Source organism: Nerophis ophidion, linkage group LG12 (assembly GCF_033978795.1).
Source record: "Nerophis ophidion isolate RoL-2023_Sa linkage group LG12, RoL_Noph_v1.0, whole genome shotgun sequence".
Classification (NCBI taxonomy): Eukaryota; Metazoa; Chordata; class Actinopteri; order Syngnathiformes; family Syngnathidae; genus Nerophis; species Nerophis ophidion.
The window spans coordinates 38,973,608-38,993,260 of record NC_084622.1 but is presented as its reverse complement, the minus strand read 5'-3'; the positions used below and the strand labels follow the sequence as shown (position 1 = coordinate 38,993,260).

Genomic DNA, 19,653 nt, shown 5'->3' with positions numbered 1-19,653 from the left:
TAAGAAAAGGTGATGTAACACATTGGTTAACATGCCCTTTTCCCAACTATTTTGCCATGAAATTCTAAGTTAATTATTTGAAGAAAAAAAAAAATTAAGTTTATTAGTTTGAACATCAAATATCTTGTCTTTGTAGTGCATTCAAATGAATATGGGTTGAAAATCATTAGCAAATAATTGTATTCAGTTTATATTTACATCTAATACAATTTTTCAACTCTTATGGAAACAGGGTTTGTACATAAATAGTAAAGGGAGACGCACGGCTCTACCGGTCTTTAACTTTATGGAAAAATGGTCCCCAAAACAATTTAAATATCAATGGTCATAAATTCAAGCCCGGGTTTGGGATCTTTCTGTGTGGAGTTTGCATGTCTTCCCCGTGACTGCGTGGGTTCCCTCTGGGTACTCCGGCTTCCTCCCACCTCCAAAGATAAGCACCTGGGGATAAGTTGATTGGCAACACTAAATTGGCCCTAGTGTGTGAATGTGAGTGTGAATGTTGTCTGTCTGTGTTGGCCCTGCGATGAGATGGCGACTTGTCCAGGGTGTATCCCGCCTTCCGCCCGAATGCAGCTGAGATAGGCTCCAGCCACCCCCTTGATCCCGAAAGAGAAAAGCGGTAGGAAATGGATGGATGGATCCCTGATGTACAAAAACAAAATCATTAAATAAACATTGTTGGAATAAAGCTTGAGGACCAAACTGGCGTGTGTGTCAACCGCCCAATCAGTTATTCATCTTTATTATCTTCTTTTGCATTTTATACACAATGGAACACAGAAGAGAGCCTAATTGCCTCCTTTTTATTACCTTACCACAGCTCTTTTTCACCCTCGTTTTTATGAAGGACAGTTTAACGGACAGACGAGACGCACAATAGAAAAAAGGTGATGGAAAAGGACGGAAGTGACAATCAAAGAAGTGCTAATGGAAGACAGCGGAGAACATGTTCATGTGTGACAAGACCTCCAGAGGGAAACCAGCAATTTGGTCATGTTAAGTAATGGATTTCTTTTTTTTAAGGGTGACAGTGTTCACAGTCCCATTGAAGGCAGTGATGCATTGTGCAGTAATATCTGTAGAGGTTGAATTTTGTTTTAAAAGTGGGTCACTCCACACACATTATATGCTTATTAGGCTGCTGCAGTTCGTGTGTGCCGACTGTGTACTTTGCAACAACAAATCAAAAACATCAATTTAAACTTTTAGAAAAACAGCAGACACATTAAGTGCATAAAAAATGTTTCCTCATGATTACAAGACTTCCTGGAATGTCACTGGTGGAGTACTGGAATTGAATAATCTCATTGCAAATGAAATCTCTCTTGCGGCTGTGAACTTGATCAGTGATTTGAATATAGGAATTTCCCACAACCGAAGACAAACTTGCAGTCCCGCTTTACAGCACTTGCTCACTCTGCACTAAGTCACTAAACATTTCAGGATGAACCTAGTGTTCATTGTTAAATTTGCATGTAAATGTTACATTTCACCCATTAAGCCCCAACTTTCTGTGAGTTGCATCTGTATCAGGATTGTGCAAAAGCTTTAGGTCACCCTTACATGTGGTATTTGTTGCAAAATTATATTTTACTGCATTGAAATGAATGCTGTGAAAAATATCATTAAAAAACAACAATCTGGTGGCCTAAGACTTCTGCCCATTTTTGTGGTGTATAGCATCAGATGAGCACACTGGACTTATGCAAAAATCCACATTAAATTGAGAATATCTCCCAAATTCCAATTCAATCAATTTCAATTTGGGTTGCAAACAGGAAGAATAATTGAATTTAGATTGACAAATGACATTCAAAGGACACATAATTGAAATTCCAACAGATCATTTTGTTGTATTCCAGAATTAACTACTCCCACATTTCTTGACCGATTCATACTGTTATGAAGTCAAAATGCTCAATTCGTTAAGGACATTTCACACTTTCTGTCCTTAGTGCTGCCATTTTTGCTACTCGATGGCATATCAAAACTTTAAATGTTACCAAATGTAGTTAAGAAACTAAAAAGTCATGGATATTGTCACTTGGCGCTATCTTGCTAGTATGCCAATACTTAATAATGTGGGTGTAAAATGAAAATACATTGTTGCTATTGTTACCTTGAAATTATGGAAAATTTGGTAAAAATGCCTCATTTACCAGAATGCAATTATTTAAAAAAAACGTATTTATTTTGAGTGTTTGTAAAGTATCCCGTTGTAAAGAATTTAGGTCAAAACCAAGCTGTTTTCTTTTACTTGCATTTAATGAATTTATTTGATACGCAATTAATTTAATTCTACTTCCTGTCATTCAAATTAAACATTCTGTAGGGTGGAGCTATTTCAATTGTAATTAAAATTCCGTATTTGTGAATTTTGCACAAGCCAGGAGCATGAAATGTGTTCAGCCCAACAAAATATGCAGTGACGTGACATGAGAATGAAGACAAATGTTCTCCATAGACGACTGATAATGATGAGCATAAAGAAGCAAAACAGTGACAGTGACTATGGAGCTTTCATGAGTCATGATCACATTGTGGCGGCAGTGAAATGAGACCACCTGTGTTTCCAAATGTCCACATCACACAATCTCTTTGCTGCATTGAGACAAAAAAAAAAAAGGAGAAACGTGACATTAAATTGAAAATATATCGAAACTAAAATGATTGTGCACATAGACAATTTAAAAACAATAAACCTGAAAGAAGAACAAGCTTAGTCAATTGCACTGTCTCCTGATGAATCCTCGCTCCCATCCTTCCAGTCGCACATCATTAGGATATTTACATTCAGTAGTTCAGTTTCAGGATAGAAAACATTCTTACATAGCAGAACTCAGTCAGATGTTCAGTTTCCTGTGGTTCAAAACAGCAATCAGCTACCACGTTGCAATGGACCAACGTTCTCCGACTCGCCTGTGGTTCTGCATAATGGGTTTGACAAAACCCCGACCCTCTGTCACAGTCTGCAGCCCGTGGAGGTCCCGTTCTGGGCCTGAAGAGTCTGAGCCCGTTGGGTTCGGGCAGCTTAGCGCAATTTGAGCTTGAAGGCAGAGATGTCCATCGGATTCAGACTGACTGTGGAATGGTTGGCCAATGGAAGACTTGAATACATAAATGTCAAAGACGTAGGCTGGAGCAGCTGCAGTTCCACGTCCTTAAAGAGGCTTGAAATGTTTAGCTGCAGAGAAAACAAAAATGCGAGCCAGTATGAGAACATGGTCATGAATAAGGAAAGGTTTGGGTCTCTCCTCACCTGTCCTTGGGTGGTGGTGCAGTTGAAGCCCAAGTTGGGCGCGTCCAATCCACAGTCAAAACCCAAACGGTGAAGAATTAATGCTGCATATGGTGACGGAGCGTTGGGGTCCTGCTGTTTTAGTACAAACGAATACAAAGTACATCATGCAGTACAACTTCAACATGAACAGAACATAAAGTTCTATAACGTCGAAACAAAACACGACATGTAGAGAAATGCCTCTAAAGTCGCACAAAAACGTATAAAGAGGTGATCCTCACATGATACTTTTACGTGTTTTGCCTTGGTTTTTGTGATAAACAGAACTAGAAGTGAGGTTATTGCAACCTTGCCATGAAAGCAGTACACATATTTCAGCTTATGATGACTGCAAAAGTAGGTGCAACACAATATCAACTGAATAAATTAAATAAACATGTGCGTTCAATACTTACTTTTAAGGCACATGTGCCATCAATAAACACAAGAGTGATGAGTACATCATTTTTTTTTATACTAATATTTATTCTTACATAGACTTAAATTATATATTTGCCTTTGATAATAGTCAGAATTCCTTTTGATTATGGTGCAAACTCCAAAGTCTAACACAATTTATTCTGGGTGACTTCCAACTGGTCCCAATTCAAAGTGATTACTGTAAAAGCAATATTCTAGGATAGAATAAGAAATACTTTATTTATCCCACAAAGGGGAAATTATGTGGTTGTAGTCTATATTCCAAAGTATCAAATTATCATTCTGGAGCCTCGATTTATTCTACGAACTTGTCAATTTACAAACACACCGAATAAAAATATACCATCCATCATCTTCCGCTTATCCGAGGTCGGGTCGCGGGGGCAGCAGCCTAAGCAGGGAAGCCCAGACTTCCCCCTCTCCAGCCACTTCGTCTAGCTCTTCCCGGGGGATCCCGAGGCGTTCCCAGGCCAGCCGGGAGACATAGTCTTCCCAACGTGTCCTGGGTCTTCCCCGTGGCCTCCTACCAGCTGGACGTGCCCTAAACACCTCCCTAGGGAGGCGTTCGGGTGGCATCCTGACCAGATGCCCGAACCACCTCATCTGGCTACTCTCGATGTGGTGGAGCAGCGGCTTTACGTTGAGCTCCTCCCGGATGGCAGAGCTTCTCACCCTATCTCTAAGGGAGAACCCCGCCATCCGGCGGAGGAAACTCATTTCGGCCGCTTGTACCCGTGATCTTATCCTTTCGGTCATGACCCAAAGCTCCTGACCATAGGTGAGGATGGGAAAGTAGATCGACCGGTAAATTGAGAGCTTTGCTTTCCGGCTCAGCTCCTTCTTCACCACAACGGATCGATACAACGTCCGCATTACTGAAGACGCCGCACCGATTTGCCTGTCGATCTCACGATCCACTCTTCCCCCACTCGTGAACAAGACTCCTAGGTACTTGAACTCCTCCACTTGGGGCAGGGTCTCCTCCCCAACCCGGAGATGGCACTCCACCCTTTTCCGGGCAAGAACCATGGACTCGGACTTGGAGGTGCTGATTCTCATTCCGGTCACTTCACACTCGGCTGCGAACCGATCCAGTGAGAGCTGAAGATCCCGGCCAGATGAAGCCATTAGCACAACATCATCTGCAAAAAGCAGAGACCTAATCCCGTGGCCACCAAACCGGATTCCCTCAACGCCTTGGCTGTGCCTAGAAATTCTGTCCATAAAAGTTATGAACAGAATCGGTGACAAAGGACAGCCTTGGCGGAGTCCAACCCTCACTGGAAACGTGTCCGACTTACTGCCAGCAATGCGGAATAAAAATAAAAATATACTTTGTTTTCAAAAGGTTACATCCACCCATTATTCTCTTTTTTTAATAATTGTTTGAGCAAAAACTAAATCTTTTGTACACAATAACTAAACAAAAGTAACTATATGCTACTTATGGAGTTTTGCCCTCAAACGTCCTCCTAATTCCCTAAATGTGTAGTTTTTGTTAATGTTTAAAAATAAATTATTTGGAGAAAATAAAAATATTAGTCTTATCGCTCTTGTAGTGATCAAATACTGATATTACCTTAGGTAATGACGCCACAGATTTGTTGATCGATCCACCCTCCTGTTAAAAATTGTGAACCGACTGTGACAATTCAGATCCCGATATGTGTATAGAGTATTGTTTTCGGATTTTGGATGATTATTTAGAGAGTTTCACGGGCCGAATAGAGAGGCCCATTGACTCCATTGTTAGCAGACTTAAAATGCATTAAAAAATAAAAACATAAGTGTTCATATCTTACATGTGTGAATGACAGACAGCACATCTCTTTCTATTTTGCGTATTTCCAGTATGACTGATCTGCTGATATGGTCAAAGTGCAGAAGTGTTCACATCGTGACGTCAACCTACAGAAATTGCTGAAGATATTCGGAGCGGAATAAAAAATGGCCGTCTGAAATTGTGGCATTTTTCAATGTTTAAGTCGTATTTTCCAGATACCCACTTTGCCGTTTGTAATTACAATTGGATATGGTTTAATGGCTACAATGAAACGCAATTAAACATATAAAGTCAACTCGTTTTTCTACTCTATTTGTACTTTAATTACCTTTGCCAATGAGGTTATGTGTTGGCCAGGGTTTGCTTGTCTGTTTGTTAGCAACACTTCTCAATAAGTTATGAATAGATTTTGATTAAATGTTCAGGAAATGTCCACAAAAAACAATTCCTGTGATTTACTGCGAACACAATTCACCCTCATGTTAATTCCTTTTGTCCCCCTTACTGCCTTCCACGCCCTAACCTTACCAGTCCCGCGCTGTGCAGAGAATTATGGGAGATGTAGTGTATTTTCACACTGGCCAATGCAAAAATGCCAGTAAAAAATACTCACCAAGTATTTGTTTGACACCGTCACACTTCATGGCATTATTGTAAGGATGTTGAAACTGCAATACCCCGTTATCTACAATACTGTTACAGTTTTATGTAATGATTGCCTTTAGTGTTTTTATTACTGTATGTTCTGTTCTTCATGTGTTTCTGTACAGAGTGTGTGACTTCAGTGGTAATTTAGATATGACTTCCGATTTACACTTAAATCAAACTCAAAGACCCAAAGACCACCTGTGTGCAATATTCTTTTTTTTTGCCCTCTTACTTGGCTTTGGATGCTGCGCAGGTTGAGCAGGTGGAAGTCGCAGGGAAGGCTGGACTTGAGCGGTGCAAAGGTTTGGAGGGGGGGGATGCCACGCCGTTTGGGCAGGACAGGCAGTGCCAAAACGTTGTGATTCAGGATGCCGTTGGTCATGTGACTGAGCACAGAGGGGAAGCTCGTGGTGGTGCTATCTGTCATCTACACAGGAGAACAGATTAATAATGTGATTGACAGTAGTTTTTTTTAATATTGCACAGCCTACTGCACTTACAACACAGAACTATCAATACACACTGGGTTTGGTTTATGTTTTAAAGACAAACACAATATTAACTTACCGGTACTCTATGTTTGACTCTATGAGACACTTTATCCTAAAGAATCATGAGCAGTTCTGGAGAGCAATCAATGTCCTCCATTCTCATTTGTTTGATCAATTATACCATTTGTTACTGTTGGCAAGGAGACCTATTTGATGGGGAGGGGGAAGAAATCTGAGCTATGCCACAGACTACTTGTGCAAGCAACATTGCTGTTGCCATGACGATGTTACCTCTTGAACCCTGTCACTCAACATTTTGGAGAGGAGAGAGTGAAACAAGGAGAAGACTTTGGCAAAGAAGCCATCAGCCTGAAGGCAACAGAAGGGAGAGATGAAAAACAAACACTTGAAATGAAGACGGATTACAAATATGATAATTACGTGTTTATGAAGAGCATAATGAAGAAAAATTAGGAAGCAGCGCTTTCACACACAAATAATATGCACATAAAACTTAGCGCACACCTAATTAAAAAAAAAGGCATGCTCGTAGAAGACCATATTGTATCACGTGATGATTTACTTTCCTTTTACTTTGACACTTATCAATAAAATCTGGTGATTTGATTTAAAATAGTAACATTTGCTTTAAAATAGTAACATGCAAGTTAGCCCACCGCTGCACACTACTGCCACCTGCTGTTCATACCTAACTTAAATGTAATTGAAAAGGGTCATCATATACTCCAAATTAGACCCAAATTGAAATCTCACATGCTTACTAACAAATTACATAGAATCCTAAAATAAGTCCTGGCCAAAACATATCATGACATCTATGAGTACTGTGTATATGTTAGATCAAAACTGACTTATTTGAAAATATGCTGTGAAATCAAAAAAATCACATGACAAAACTCATTCCAATAAGTTAATGATGATGTAGAAGAAGGTACTTGAGCAGAAAGAGTTGTCAATTTAGTAAAAGAAAGTATCCTGATGGATGGAATTACTAATGATAATATAACTCTTTAAGGTTATCAACTTAATTTTGTCCAGAAAAATTCTCTACCATCTTCTCAGCCTTTTAAAGTTTAGGCGGTTTAAAGTATCAGAGAACTCAACAGTGTCCTCTAATGGGATATAATTAATTCATCAATTGCTCTACTGGCCCTTCAGACTCCCTAAGTGTTCAGCAATCTAAGACATTTCTAGATTGTTCTCTGCTTCTAATTTGTGTGAATCGTTTGCAAAAGGCCCTTTACTGCTATAGGTCCATACAGGCACGGTTGGAACCTTGGTTAGGAGCCCTGATCATCAAACACTTTTGGGATGTACTACAACAGATTACGCAAATTGTGACAATGATTTTCTAAGAGTGGAACCTCATATTTTCCCTCCTTCTTTCTTCTTGTTCAGGTGTACCAGTACCTTTGTCCAAGTAGTTATTGAGGAGGGAATTTCACAGCTTGTGTTGGCAGTCTGAACTGACCTTGTTGCCTGCGGATCTCCTTTCTAGAAGCAGTCGGAAGCGGTTGACGGTCCTTTTGTTGTCCTTAAGGCCTTGACCCAGCCCACGATTATCATCCTGCATCAGTCGGCGGTCCAAAATAACTTCGAGTTCGCCTGGGGATGATCAATAAAAAAAGTCAACATTCTAACCTCTAAGAGTCACATGAAAGTGGAAAAAGCGAAAGCGAAATAAGAGGCAGACCATTTCTCAGGCTGCTGACACCCAAAGACTGAGCAGTGTGCAGCGTCAGTCTGTGATTGCTGTCCTGGATGTATGCCTGACTTGGCATTGGGTAGAAGTTGGCCTGTAACGGGAGCTTCAGGTGTCGCTGACGAAGTTGCATCTACAAGAGGATGCGGCTGTCAGCTTCTCAATAATCACATTGAGATTGTTTTATTGTAATAACTAAGGGTTTCCCAATACAACATTTTCATTTTCGATACAATGCTCATATTGGAGCCTTGAGTATTGGCAGATACCGATATCAGCGTGAATCATAGAACACACTTTAAATAGTTTGTAGTGTGGAATTTTAGAAAAGGCCTAATCAAGGGGCATTACTCAGAAAAATGATGGTAAGTATGTAAAGCACATTTATTAACTGGAATGAACGTAAGCTGTCTTTATTTAAAATGAAGTGAAGTCGTAATTTGTTTTTGGGAATACCGAGTGATCAAATTAGTTAATTAAGTTAGCGCATGACTCTCATGAAGCAGTAATTTGAATGATTCAAACACATTTGTTAGTGGCTCGGACCAATATCAATATTGGATTAGGACACCCCTATTAATAACAGCATCAGTCAACATTTAGTCTCTAGGCGGGGACTGACCTGGAAGCCATTGAGGTCTGTGTAGAAGCCGTCTCCATTCTGTATGTTGGTGACCAGTCGCATGGCCAACTCCTTATTTGCCTGATCTCTGATGTCCACCGAAGTGGTGATGTCCACAGACAGGCCATCCACACCTAGAAACACAAGGAGGAAGTAAAATAAAAACTAAAAAACGTGCGTGTGAATATGGATTTTTAATGGAATATAAATTACACATTGATTGGATCCATCGTCCCTTCTGGTGCTATGAAATAAACAGTTGCTATTTGAACAGATTCCACATCACACTTTAGTTACCTGGCACATTGTGGATGCGAATAGTCTGCTGAAAATGTTGGTAGTATGCCACCACTTCAGAGAAAAGAGGCCCCTCTACTAAACGCACTGCGGGCGGTTCCTTGTACTCGTATGGCTGAAGAGAGAGAAAGTGCAATAATGTGATATAAAAGGACACAGTGTAGCATCCAGAAAAAAGCCTGTGCGTCAGTACCGTTGCTTTTTTATCAGGGAGGAACAGATAAGCACCACTTTTGTCCTTGGAGATGCGAGTTCCATACACCAAGAAATGCATCTCCACCTTCACTTCCTCAGGATCATCTTTCCGTTTGATACTCTGTAGATGAAGACATAATTGAATAAAGTCTATTTTATTGAATTTATTTGAAGTAAAGATGAGAAAATTAGACTCAAACCTCCAGCAGACCCGTGGTGCCGGAGAAGCCCAGCGTCAGAAACTGGCTGCTGACGTAGAAGGTCTTAGTGTCAGTCTGCTGAGACCGAACAGGAAGTGGATCTGAAGCCCGGTGTGGCAGTGAGTTTCCCGGCAGTCGAAGCAAGGTGTCAGATAGGAGTGTCATTGGTGAGTCTGGAGAATTGTAGAGGTGGAAGATGGTGAGACCCAGTGGAGGCAGGCGCACCATGAATGTAACCTGTGAAAAGAAAGGTTAAGGGTTAAAAACAAGACTTTTTAACCAGGCAGTAATGACAAATAAAATAATGCTATGTATTGTAATAAAAAAACAAAAACAAGTATTCTGATGGATGGAAAAAGTAATTTTTTTGTTACCTCCCCTTTAAATCTGATTAGAGTTGACTAATGTGTTCAAACATTTGCCAGTGCCTTCTAAACGCAATAAGCATTTTCTCTCTGGTTCTCCCGAAAGCAGACGCTTCTCTTCCCTCTCCTTTATCTCTTCTACTTTTGCTTCTTTTGTCTTACCTTAACTTTTTGGAGCCTCTTGTTGCACGGCTCTTTAATTTCTAAACAATGTAATTGATCAACTTTTCACTCAACTAATTTGACAAGGTCTTCTCGACGGGAAGCTTGGGTTGGGGGGAACCTGCCTGTTTTGACAGAAAGTTGTTGCTAGACACACGGTGGACTCATGAGAGAAGGGGAGTGCCGTGTGCCTTGTGGGTTTATCTATTCGCAATCAGGACATCTGTTGGTTGGCGTAAGCAGAGCCCTGGCGCATCGACAAATTGCAAGATGCTGGCAACCGTTCAAAGTAACCCAAAACTGCCACAAATGATTGAAGGTTGGGCAGAGCTGTGGGCACTCAGACCTTAGTGATTTCTGGACTAAATCGCACACTGGATAAACATTTTTGGAGAACCTGTTTGATCTACAAAATATGAAGAATTTGAGGACCAGAAATAGACAATTAAGAGTGAAATGTTTAAATTATTTTTCGCTCACTCAAACAGAAACATTCTAATCTGGATTGTCTTCCATGGTTAGAGCGACGTGGCACGTGGCATGGTGGTTGTTTCGAGATTTCCCCAGTCTTTCATGCTTGGTGTTGACTTTTGTTGGACTGACTTGCTGTGGTATCACTATAACACAGAGATTTAAAGAACAAAGCCACTCTTCAAGCTTACACATCCACGAAAAAACACACACCACAAACACATAGCCAACCCCCCACATCCCACGTGTTTGTCACTTCACCTCACGTGGTACGACAGGAGGTTAGTTTGGGAGTTGATTTTTCTCCTCCTCATTTGTTGTACTTTTTGGTATAATGACAATAACGTTCCATTCCAGAGTAATTATTTTTCTGTCAAAAAACGGACAGACAGTATATTCACAATTACACAGTATAATTTATGTCCGTGGACTGGACTCATCCAACGCAATGGACAATGGCATCAGTCTTCTTAAGGTCTTTTAACATTGTTTCAAACACATCTAAGAATTTTTACCCAGCAAATATTTAAAGTGGGTGACATGCACAAAATCCATGACCCCTTTAAGGAATCATTAGCATTCAATAATCATTATCCTTAATGATGGTCACAAGAGTGGATTGGTTAAGACCAAAAGCGTATATTCTTGGGTGACGTGTCTATTCTTGTTGTGCTTCTTATGGTGTTAATCTTTACTTCTACAGTGATGACTTTCCCTTTCTTTGGAGCCCTGCCGCTTAATGTAAATGAAATGATATTTATATACATATTAAAGTCCAAAAGGTTTAGTAATAACAGATGAACAGATGTTATTCTTCCTCAGTGTGCCATGCTGGCACACATTGCCTGCGCATGGCACTCGTTCTTTTAATGGTGCAGAATGACTAAATCTCATGTTTTTACGGTTTTGATAAATTTATGGGATCGTGTATGTAACCACGAAACATAGCATGTAACATTGTAAACCGAGGACTACTTGTATTTAATTACAAAAACTGAGAGGGAAAAATGGGATCATTTCATCAAAACTAAAGAACGAGTACTAATTTACAAAATTTGTAGCAAATACAAATACTGACCTGTGTTGAAAGCAAATACCAAAACAATGACAAGGCAGCAGTCAGGGGACTAAGAATTAAACATAATTTTCCATCCAACGACAGACCTACAAAGATCTGGAGTTTATACATACAAAATATATATTACAAAATAAGTGCCCATGCCAAGCATGTAATAGCCACTGTATGCCAGTTATGATTTATGACGCACAAAGTCTAGTTTACTCATGTTCTTGGCCTTGAAGTCTTCTTACTGAGACACCATGGATCAAGGAAAATCTTTATTATGACTCAAATATTATGATTAAAATAAATATGTATTTCACCCAGAGTTGCTCTTTAATCTAAAAATGAAAGTCAGCTTAATGTGAATGCATATCTACATGATCTATTAGGCTTCTTGAAATGTTCTCCTCCTGTTGAGGATGGTCTCAGGAGGCAAAAAGCGTGTTCCATTTGCAACATTGGGATGTAATCGCACATTCATCTCATTTCATTTAATACGCAGCAAGCAGCGGTGCTGAAAGACGCTGGTTGCGGTTAGCACTCAGGGGAAATGTATCAAGGAGGAGCCTGACTAAAACTATGCACTTCTGTTTTTGTGCTACATTCACAAGACGCTTTGCGATATATTTAGTCATACATAAGTTTTATGCATAATGCAGTATTTTGCATTCATATATGCAAATTCTCATCGGATTGGATTTTAGTATTTTACAGACAAGCTAATATGTGTTTGGTTATGGTAATACAGTAGTTTATTTCGAACATGCATACAGTTAATTAACATGTTCACATTTCAACATGTTTGATAAGGAGTAAAATGAAACAAAGCTTATTTAATCGTACTACTTTTCCGTTTGAAAGCCATTACTCACACATTTTTTCACTTCCTGTACTCCAGTGTTTTTCAACCTTTTTTCAACCAAGGCACATTATTTTCATTGAAAAAATGCAGAGGCACACCACTAGCAGAAATCATTAAAAAATTTAACTCAGCACACACAGTAGCTGGTATTTTGGCCCATTCCTCTATGCAGATCTTCTCGAGAGCAGTGATGTTTTGGGGCTGTCGCCAAGCAACACGGACTTTCAACTCCCTCCACAGATTTTCTATGGGGTTGAGGTTTGGAGACTGGCTCGGCCACTCCAGAACTTTCCCATGCTTCTTACGGAGCCACTCCTTCGTTGCCCGGGCGGTGTGTTTGGGATCATTGTCATGCTGGAAGACCCAGCCACGTTTCATCTTCAAAGCTCTCACTGATGGAAGGAGGTTTTGGCTCAAAATCTCACGATACATGGCCCCATTCATTCTTTCCTTAACACGGATCGATCTTCCAGTCCCCTTAGCAGAAAAACAGCCCCAAAGCATGATGTTTCCACCCCCATGCTTCATAGTAGGTGTGGTGTTCTTGGGATGCAACTCAGTATTCTTCTTCCTCCAAACACGACGAGTTGAGTTTATACCAAAAGTTCTATTTTGGTTTCATCTGACCACATGACATTCGCCCAATCCTCTGCTGTATCATCCATGTGCTCTCTGACAAACTTCAGACGGGCCTGGACATGCACTGGCTTAAGCAGTATTTGATTCCCTGTCGGCGTAGTGTGTTACTGATGGTAACCTCTTTTACTTTGGTCCCAGCTCTCTGCAGGTCATTAACCAGGTCCGCCCGTGTGGTTCTGGGGTTTTTGCTCAACGTTTTCATGATCATTTGACCCCACGGGATGAGATCTTGTGGGGAGCCCCAGATCGAGGCAGATTATCAGTGGCCTTGTATGTCTTCCATTTTCTGATAATTGCTACCACAGTTGATTTTTTCACACCAAGCTGCTTGCCTATTGTAGATTCACTCTTCCCAGTCTGGTGCAGGTCTATCATTATTTTCCTGGTGTCCTTCGACAGCTCTTTGGTCTTGGCCATAGTGGAGTTTGGAGTCTGACTGTTTGAGGCTGTGAACAGGTGTCTTTTATACAGATAACAAGTTCAAACAGGTTCCATTAATACAGGTAACGAGTGGAGGACAGAAGAGCTACTTAAAGAAGAAGCTACAATTCTGTGAGAGCCAGAGATCTTCCTTGTTTGAAGTGACCAAATACTTATTTTCCACCATAATTTACAAATAAATTCTTTAAAAATCCTACAATGTGAATTCCTGGATTTTATTTCCACATTCTGTCTCTCACAGTTGAAGTGTACCTATGATGAAAATTACAGACATCTGTCATCATTTTAAGTGGGAGAACTTGCACAATCGGTGGCTGAATAAATACTTTTTTTGCCCCACTGTAGGTTTTGGGTGACACTACAAATTTTGGTATCAAACCAATACCAAGTAGCTAAAGGGTCATACATTGGTCATAATGAAAGTTTCCCTGTGTCCAGAGACATATTTCCGAGTCTTAGAAATAAAATTAAAAAATGACAAAAGATTATGTGATAATAAGAAATATCGATGTAATCATTGTAGGATTACATACTAAATACAGCTCTTGTACTTGGTATTATTACGGTTGATGACTGCGTAAATCCACCCATGGCATTTGTATACATTCAGGAGTGCGAGCTTGCTGTTCGTGTGGTAAGCAGCTGTATCCTGCTCCTACAGTGTGTAGTGAAGCATGTTTAGCTATTTCTTTTCTTGATACTTGTAAGAAACAGTTTATTTGTTGCAATAGAGGGGAGGATTACCGATTTAAAAAGTAGCTAAAACACTGGAATGCGGATGGATGTTAGCCGCTAGCTAGTTCTTGTCTCAAGGTGCCACACATCAGTACAACTTAAAGTAATTTAGTTTGAAACATATTTGGCTTTATGCAGACTCTGAGCTTTTGTCTTCATCCTGCTCTTAAACTGAAGAAATAGCAGATAAAAACTATACAGTGATGATATTATAATATACAATAAAAGTGGAAGTAAATATTCAAAATGATATAAACTTGTATTCCTTTGTACTGTAATTGGAAATTAAATAACTAAGTTATGCTAAAAAAATAAACACAAATTGAAAATGTGCTCTCATTTCTGTAAACAAATATTTAACTTGGTTAAATATTAAACATCCATCCATCCACCCATTTCCTACCGCTTGTCCCTATCGGGGTCATGAGGGTGGCTTCCAGCTGCATTCGGGGGGAAGGCGGTGTACACCCTTGACAAGTAGCCACCTCGTCGCAGGGCCAACACAGACAACCATAGACAACATTCACACTCACACCAATTTAGTGTTGCCAATCAACTTATCCCGAGGTGCATGTCTTTGGAGGTGGGATGAAGCCGGAGAACCCGAAGAAAACCCATACAGTCACAGAAAGACCCCAAGCCTGGGGTCGATCCCAGGAGCTTCTTATTGTGAGGCGCACACACTCACTCCTATAACACCATGCTGCCCAATATTAAACATACTGAAGTGCAATTGGAAAAACAAGGTCAAGTTGTCTTTTTGTTGATTGCCATCACGCGATCAAGGCAGAACTCTCTCTCTCTCTCTCTCTCTCTCAATCGTCCGTGTTAACAGGAAAATATTGCCCATTCGATTTGAAGCTGAAATATAACCACAACAGGATATTTGGGTTTGTGAGCATATTTTTTTCCTCCTTGTTACTTTGCGGCACGATTCATTAGCATGTCGCAAGTAGCGAGGCTCTTTGTACATGCTCCCTCTGTTTGTAAAACTGGCGCCCTGCACTCTGCCCTCCAAGACAAAGATTGTGAATGACTGAAGAGAGGGCTCACTGCATTGAGTTATCTATACTGTTAAATAAACGTGCTCAGGTGCTGGGATGCAAAGATTGAGACCTCTTTTTCTCTATTTGAAGCAAAAGACAATCGAATGCAAGGCTCAACACCTCTGATTGGCAAAATGTTTGTCACTCAAATACTGGTGACGGCGGGAAAAAAAAAAAAAAAATCCCAGGCTCCTGCGGATATTTATCACTCTAATTAAATCTTGATGTTGATTTGATGTCGATTAATTGTGCAGCCCTATTTTATAGCTTCACCTTTATCGTTAGTTTTATGCCAAAATGCGTCCGCGTCCATTCTCCCTCTTCTATCTTCATACTGTTTCTACTTGTACTGTAAGTATGCCATGCGTGTGCATGGCCTAACATGCGCCTTACTTGTTTTACCAGCAATGTCCAACGTTATGACAAAGGCGTGCCCTCATGTCCGGAAAAAAAAGATAAAAAAGGTACCAGTATTTTTCAGAGACAGTATAGGACCTGGTTTTGATTCATTAGTACCGAGGTACTTTATTGGTACCGGTATACCGTACAACCCTACACTGAATTTGAAATCAATCAATTTTTTAAACACGCTTTTGCAAACAATTTTTTGGGGTGAAATTGTCAGCACAATTTCATAATTATGCTGACATAATTTCAGTTAAAAAAATTCAAACGCAAAAAAATTACCTACATAAATTCAGTGTAAAAAAAAAAAAGCTTTCATAATAAAGACAAATTAACGTATGTATACTGTATCTAAACCTTAATGTGTTGACACTGTGGTCTTTCTGCTTATTCTGTCTGCGCTGGATGTTGTCCCCCGTCCTACTCCACCCAGTGTGAGGCAGGGTAAGAGCCATGCTCACTTGACACAAAGTCAGGTACGAGGAGTGTGTGACGCATATCTGTCAACCTTCCTATTTTGCAGAGAAATCATGTGTTTTGTGCTGTGTTCCCGGCGTGTTTCCGATCCCTTTTTTCCCCTGATTTTACTCTCAAGAAAAAAAAAAAACCCTAAGCAGCTGGCTACAACGTTGCTTAGGATTTTTTGTTGCCAGCAATCACGTCTGTTTGATTTAAGCCTCGGGGCAACACGCATTCAGGACAGCGGCGTGGCAAGTCGCAATTTATGTGAAGTGAAGTGAATTATATTTATAGCGCTTTTCTCTAGTGACTCAAAGCGCTTTTACATAGTGAAACCTAATATCTAAGTTACACTTAAACCAGTGTTGGTGGCACTGGGAGCAGGTGGGTAAAGTGTCTCACCCAAGGACACAACGGCAGTGACTAGGATGGCGGACGCGGGGATCGAGCCTGAAACCCTCAAGTTGCTAGCACGTCCACTCTACCAACCGAGCTATACCGCCCCGTTCTGTCAAATCAACAGCACAAGCGAGATGGATGCACTTGAAAACAATGGAGAAGACATTTATGTCAAAATATAAACTTTGTAAATAGATGTGTTTTAGGTTCAACGATATGAAAAAAGAAAAACAATTTAAAAAGCTCCCAGAAATAATCAACTTGTATAAGCTTACCAGTCACAACTACTTTGCTCAAGAAGCACTGCCACAACAAATGTACACAAAATCTGAAAGTGTGTTTAGCTGCAGTAGCAATAATGTCACCTACAACACAGCATCCTGCAATGGACATCTTGGTGTTTCTGGCTTTAATTTTATGGGATTTTAATTAAGGGACTAAATTTTATTCTTTTGTGTTTTTCTTATTAGCTGAGGATTCAAGCATAGCTATAGGTTTGTTTTAATGAAGATTTAAGATTATACTTTACTTTTTTTATTTTCAAGGCTTTTAAATATTTTTCATGTGCATCCATCTACGAATGAAGCTTAAACATTTCCCTAAATTTACTTTTGTTAAGAATTTGTTCCAATAAAACAAATTGACACACATATTTGGTTTTGACTTTGTCTAAATTCACTTTCAGATTAAAAAATATTGTGATATGTATCGTATATCGGTATTCAGCCACAAATATCATATCGGCATATGAGTTTTGGTATATATCGCCATGCCCTAATGGCATCAACTTACATTTTTGTTTGAATCGAAATTCTGTTAGTCAATTAAAGTTTTGTATTTACATTTATTCATAATTTTCAGAATTTCCTCTTCCATCTCATCAGTGAAGAATATCCAACTGGGATTTATTGGTCTTTGGCGCAAGTATCAAACTCAACGCCAAGGGGCCAGATCTGGCCTTCCACATTATTTTATATGGCTCGCAAAGGCCTAGTAAAAATATTAATTATTATTTTGAAAGAAAAAAAATATGCACTGCATGAAATAGCATACCTTTTAAACTTGAATAATATTATCATACTTTTCAAACAATTTTTTGCCAAAATAAATACTTAAATTTGTCTGCTTGACTTATGATTTCAAAGCAAGTTATGGACGCCAGCTAGATTACAGTACAATTTTTTTTCATTTTTATTTATCTCATCCATTGATGTGCATTTAGAACGATAAATAATTATATCACAATTATACAATGCCTTCCGCCCGATTGTAGCTGAGATAGGCGCCAGCGCCCCCCGCGACCCCAAAAGGGAATAAGCGGTAGAAAATGGATGGATGGATATACAATTTAAATTCACACAATTCCTGAGAAGGAGCAGGATGAAGAAAATCTTATAATTTCCTGCCCCCTTTGACATAATACATTATCTTACTTCATGAATATCATTTAAGCCGACACATATATCCAAATGTGATGAAACAATCAAAAACAAAAAACACAAGAAAAACACAACAAGTGCAAAACTTCATAAAGTATAAACCAAACCAAGAAAATAATAGTAATAATATAATATACACCTCACGGAATGATACAGAGCAAATACCAAACCAGACAAAAAATAAGTAAAATAATAAATAAAAAACAAAATGTAAACACTTATGGCTGTCCATATGATCTTATCGTTCTATCTTTATATCCATCCATCCATTTTCTACCGCTTATTCCCTTTCGGGGTCGCGGGGGGCGCTGGCGCCTATCTCAGCTACAATCGGGCGGAAGGCGGGGTACACCCTGGACAAGTCGCCACCTCATATATATTTTTTTCAATTGGAATATATTTTTACAGTTTTTTATCTCGTTGTAAAGAGAATTCCACAATTTTACCCCCACCACTGATGTACACATTTGCTTTAAAGTTGTCCTTGAATATTGTTGTTTGAAATGACCTTTTCTTCTATGCTCTGTATTCTCAGAAGTGATGACAAACATTTTTTGTAAATTTGCTGGTAATGTTTTACTTCTAGCCTTAAACATGACACACAATGTCTGTAGCTTTACTAGCTCCTGTAGTTTCAATAGTCCAGAGTTAATAAATAAAATGTTAGTGTGTTCTAAGTAATCTACTTTATGAATAATCCTTATAGCTCTTTTCTGTAATTGATACAATGCCTTTATGTTACTCTTATATGTGTTCCCCCACACTTCCACACAGTAGCTGATATATGGCAATATAAGTGCACAATACAATATGCGCATTGCCCTATAATCTAACATATATTTTACCTTGTTTAATATAAAAATACTCTTAGACATCTTTTTTCGTACATGTGCAACATGAGATTTCCATGTCAGACCATCATCCAGTATCACTCCTAAAAATCTAAGTTCAGAAACTCTTTCAATATCAATTCCATCTATCGACAGTTTGATGGTGTCCTCTCTTTTCCTCTTACCAAAAATCATAAACTTTGTTTTTTTTACATTTAATGATAATTTGTTGACATCAAACCATCTCTTAAGTTTAATCATTTCCTGTTCAATAAGTATTGATAACGCTTTTAAGTCATGTCCCGAACTATAAAAGTTGGTGTCGTCCGCAAATAAAACAAATTTCAATGACTTTGATACCTCACATATATCGTTAATATACAAAATAAACAATTTAGGTCCCAAAACTGAACCTTGTGGAATTCCACATTCAATCCTCATTTGTTCAGATGTATTACCCAAAAAATCCACAAACTCTTGTCTATTATCTAAATAACTTCTTAGCCATTCTAAAACTACTCCTCTCACACCAAGTGAATGCAACTTGGACAATAATATAGAATGATCTATTGTGTCAAATGCTTTTTTAAGATCAATAAACACACCGATAGTGTATTTCCTATTATCAGTTTCTGTTGCTATATCCTCCATTAT

At 39.2% G+C, this 19,653-nt stretch overlaps 1 protein-coding gene across 5 annotated transcripts in view; it reads right to left on the bottom strand.

Moving 5' to 3' along the window:
- Window positions 1-711: 711 nt before the first annotated feature.
- The window catches only part of man2a2 (mannosidase, alpha, class 2A, member 2), a 198,359-nt gene continuing 179,417 nt past the window's right edge, over window positions 712-19,653 (bottom strand). The window contains exons 15-24 of one of the 5 annotated variants that reach the window (XM_061917554.1): window positions 9,684-9,920; window positions 9,482-9,604; window positions 9,289-9,403; window positions 8,992-9,125; window positions 8,361-8,502; window positions 8,139-8,272; window positions 6,938-7,015; window positions 6,388-6,582; window positions 3,263-3,376; window positions 712-3,187 (exon numbers count right to left, since the gene is read on the bottom strand). In XM_061917554.1, coding sequence (XP_061773538.1) covers window positions 3,035-3,187; window positions 3,263-3,376; window positions 6,388-6,582; window positions 6,938-7,015; window positions 8,139-8,272; window positions 8,361-8,502; window positions 8,992-9,125; window positions 9,289-9,403; window positions 9,482-9,604; window positions 9,684-9,920 — 1,425 coding nt within the window. In that variant the 3' untranslated portion in view covers window positions 712-3,034. The remainder of the gene's footprint in view (window positions 3,188-3,262; window positions 3,377-6,387; window positions 6,583-6,937; window positions 7,016-8,138; window positions 8,273-8,360; window positions 8,503-8,991; window positions 9,126-9,288; window positions 9,404-9,481; window positions 9,605-9,683; window positions 9,921-19,653) is intronic. The other 4 variants (XM_061917555.1, XM_061917556.1, XM_061917558.1 and 1 more) reach the window with 4 other exon arrangements.